At 33.4% G+C, this 3,795-nt stretch overlaps 1 protein-coding gene across 1 annotated transcript; it reads left to right on the top strand.

Moving 5' to 3' along the window:
* The first annotated feature begins 369 nt into the window (after positions 1–369).
* On the top strand, positions 370–2,915 carry LOC128487834 (interleukin-8-like). The gene is made up of 4 exons (XM_053461630.1): positions 370–461; positions 894–1,029; positions 1,608–1,691; positions 2,814–2,915. Exons 1-4 carry the CDS (start codon positions 395–397, stop codon positions 2,842–2,844), a joined length of 318 nt encoding a protein of 105 aa, XP_053317605.1. The 5' UTR covers positions 370–394; the 3' UTR covers positions 2,845–2,915.
* The last annotated feature ends 880 nt before the right edge of the window (positions 2,916–3,795 follow it).

Here is a 3,795-nt window from a genome sequence, read left to right as displayed (position 1 = left end):
ATTAGAATGAATAAAACACAGGATGTCAAAGTGGATGCAGTAATTATGACTATATTATCCCACAAAGTCAAGATTAAGTATTTTCTTTTCATGTGAATCCATGATAAATATTACCTAGCTTTGTTCTTTTCGTGTTACGTATGACACAGAATAAGTGACAGCAACTTGATAAAGACAACCACCGCACACAAACCATGACTCAGGAGCTGGGCTATTCATCAGATTGCAAATTTTGGAAATTACAGTGTGGTAATCAAGCAAAAGTGACATCAGAATGACCATGCCTTGGTCTCCTATAAATATCCTCTCCGAAGCTAAGAAGCAGAACATTTTGCATTCCAGAGCGCTCAGCAAAGAACGTCTGCCAACGTTTAACTACAAGAAATCTTAAGTCATGCCAGGCACAAAAAGGATCACGGCCATTCTGGCTTTTATTTTGCTTTGCTCCACTGTGTCACAAGGTAATTTCTTATACTAACGTCTTTTGCAAATTAAAAAAATAGTTTCTTAAGTTCTTAAAGAGTGATAAAAAAGGTTGTATTGAGTCTAGAAATAATGAAGGTGAGGAACTGCTATAATATTTAGGGCTCTTTAAGAGGACTTTTTAATAACTATAACTGTATTTGTGTTTTCTTCATGTTAATTCTTCACTCTTAAACTACATGTCAAGACATTTTCATTATTTCATATTTAGCAAAGTATTCAATTTACAAAATGTTTTGGATTTAATTATCAGTCCTAGGAAGAAAGCATAATATCTGGTTTTGTTCCATGTTGCCATATATGTAATTATTCATTGTTTAGACATTAACCAGGCACTAGTAAGTAGACAATTAAAAAAGTTTTGTACAATGATTATGAATGCATTATCATTTTCTTTTTCATTCGCATAGCTATGTCATTGATGAAATCAGCATCACAGCTAAGATGTCAATGTATCACGACACATTCTGCATTCATTAGTCCTCGGCTTTTTGAAAAAGTTGAGTTGATTCCCAGTGGGCCACACTGCAAAAATGTTGAATTAATGTGAGTATTTTCTGCAAGGTACAATTTATAATTGAATGATCATACCCTTTATTTTTGTACTAGTGAATTCTCTTAAATAGCAAAATGCATTTATAAAAAAAAAAAAATCTGAGATGCTTTAGAATATTCTTTCTGTTATATTACAGAAAGCAGAAGTATTCTTCTGTGTATTCTAGGGATTTGCTAATATGAAGGAAGTGGAAATAAAAGAAAAATAAAAAGCTGCCGTTGGTCTGTTGAAACACATCTATAACTCTTGTATTATGATATAATTTAATTATTAAGTTGGTTAAGTAAATTATTAGGTGGATGACTTATTGAAAACAACCGCTAAAAGAAGCTAAACAACAGAAATAACAAACTATTGCTCTTTAATAATGTATACATTCACATTGCTAATTTTACTAGAAATGCCTGTCATGTGACACAAAGCAGACATTGGTTGTTGCCATAGACAATGAAGTCTTAAATGGTTTGCTGTTGCTTTATGTGTTTAAAGGTAGTTATCATTTGCATGAAGAATGTTTTAAATATCTCATTAATGGACTTTGAATGCAATTTTAAATTCTTCTTTTTAGCATTACATTGAAAACAGGAGAGACTGTATGTGTGAATCCATCTGCTCCGTGGGTGGAGAAGATCATCGAAAGAATATTACAAAGGTAACATAATGCTATAAGGAAGCACGTGGCACTTTTTTTCAAGTACTGTATTTGCTCAAATATAAGACTCTCGTCACCAGGGAGTCTGTAGCACGGGGGACAAGTCTGGGGTTGCATTTGTAAATCTGGGGGCAGAATGGCATACAGGGGGTATAAGGCATATGTGGGGGGCAGAGTGGCATATATACGGGGGCAGATGTGCATAACTGAGGGGGGCAGATGTGCATAACTGGGGGCAGGATGGCAAATGAAACAAGAAATGCATTTTTCTCAATAATATTTTTTATTAAATATGAAAAAATAACATTTACTAGTAAAACTGTTTCCTATAGGGTAGACTTTTATATTCAGGCTTTCTTTGTTTCCTAAATTAATATTCAAATTTCGGGGGTCGTCTTATAATGGAGAAAATATGGTAATTTGAAATAACAGATATTAGTTCTTCACCGTATAATATGTAAAGAAATAATTATTTAGTTCTGCGCCAGGAGAAATGTTATAGCCAAGACATTATTTGAACGGTTTAAATTCTTCAACCTTATTAATCATTTTCTGTATCCTCTTGGCAAGATATTTAAGTCTGTAAATATGACATTCTTAGTTCAAATATCACTTGGTAAGCTTTCACCTAATAATCTTCCTATAGTACCTGTACCACTTACTCCTGGCCTGCCTATGGGTCCCGTAGGTGTATTTTCCCTCTTGGTGCAAGTTAATGTCTCTGATTTCTAAACTGTGAAGATAGAAACCTGGGGCTTGTCGCAGAACTACTCCTGGGCGTGTGAGGCCTTTTCTGCAAATAGACTATCTATTCTAACAGTGGACCCCAGTGGTCCAAAGAGGTTAATTATCTTATCAGACATAAAATACAGCCAAAATATATGTTTTTAAATAAATTAATTAGTAAGCCAACCAAACCATTCCTGTGTTTTTGTGGATCTGTTTAGCTTTCATCGAATAAGCTATTCAAGATCCAATGCACAATAGAAAGCTGAAATCATACAAGATGAAGGATTAAATATATTTATGTTTTAAACAAATTGGGTTTTTTTTTTAAAAAAAAAAGTAATGTAGATAAACCGTGTATTTTTTACTTGACCATGTTTTGTTTATGTTTTTCAGCAAACAAAACCAGGCAGAGCCAGAAGAATAGAAAATAACCTGTACAAATATGATTATTTCTCAGGAACAATGTTCTGGATGATTATCTTGAGATAATTTGTTAATGTATTTATACAAAAAGTCATTTAAATGCACAGATGTTTATTTGTATGCACATGTACGCATTAAGGAGCACTGAAAATTGCCTATTCCAGACATGGAATATTCCAGATATGACCTTACATTTACTCCTTCACTTGGGTACTTCACATGCTGGTGCCTCCCAATTCTACTACAATATGACCTACAATTCCCAGAAACCTTGTAGGTAGCTTATTTAAAAGTAGTCCTTATAGGGCATGTATGGGTTTAAAAGTATTCCAACCAAGAACAAAAAGCTTATTGACTTAAGTCTTAGTTTTTTTATGCAGTTTTAACTTATTTACCAATTGTGAAGTATTTTATAGTGAGTCTGGTTAGTTACCAAGAGAAAACAATAGTTTGGCCCTCTTAGTTTTCTTTAAAAAAAAAAAAAATAACTTTATACAGAAATTACGGTGCTCAAACATATTGTATGTATCAGCCATGTGTTTGCAAGAAGATGGTTCATTCCTGTTTACAATGAGAAAGCCATCTATTTATTGGATATTGGTAATTATCTTTGTATTGTTATTTATTTAAATTATTTACTTATATTTCCAAAGAGCTGGATTTTTAATTTATGCAAAATGCAAATCTTTGTAAAGTCTGTGTTTCATAAATAAATGTATAATGTATTTATATTTTACTTCATTGATTGCATGGTCTTATTCAGTATTATTAGACTTTTCATGAACCCCTTCCCTAAATAGTCCAGAAGCAGAGACAGGAGGCACACGCCTAGGACATGGCCACACCTACTTGTACACGTTATTGAAGACACCAGACATGCCAACCTTGCAGTCATGTTACATGATGGCTTTCAGATAGGGGAGAATTCAAAACTTGACATTGGGAGGAGGAC

Source organism: Spea bombifrons, chromosome 1, assembly GCF_027358695.1.
Source record: "Spea bombifrons isolate aSpeBom1 chromosome 1, aSpeBom1.2.pri, whole genome shotgun sequence".
NCBI lineage: Eukaryota > Metazoa > Chordata > Amphibia > Anura > Pelobatidae > Spea > Spea bombifrons.
The sequence above is the reverse complement of the archived record's forward strand: the minus strand, read 5'-3'. Positions and strand labels throughout refer to the sequence as shown.

Bases quoted from the DNA above. Each gene is read 5' to 3' on its own strand.
- LOC128487834 (XM_053461630.1), top strand. From the start codon at position 395: ATGCCAGGCACAAAAAGGATCACGGCCATTCTGGCTTTTATTTTGCTT. The intron at 1,030-1,607 runs GTGAGTATTTTC...TCTTCTTTTTAG, and splicing joins TGCAAAAATGTTGAATTAAT to CATTACATTGAAAACAGGAG. The intron at 1,692-2,813 runs GTAACATAATGC...TATGTTTTTCAG, and splicing joins ATCGAAAGAATATTACAAAG to CAAACAAAACCAGGCAGAGC.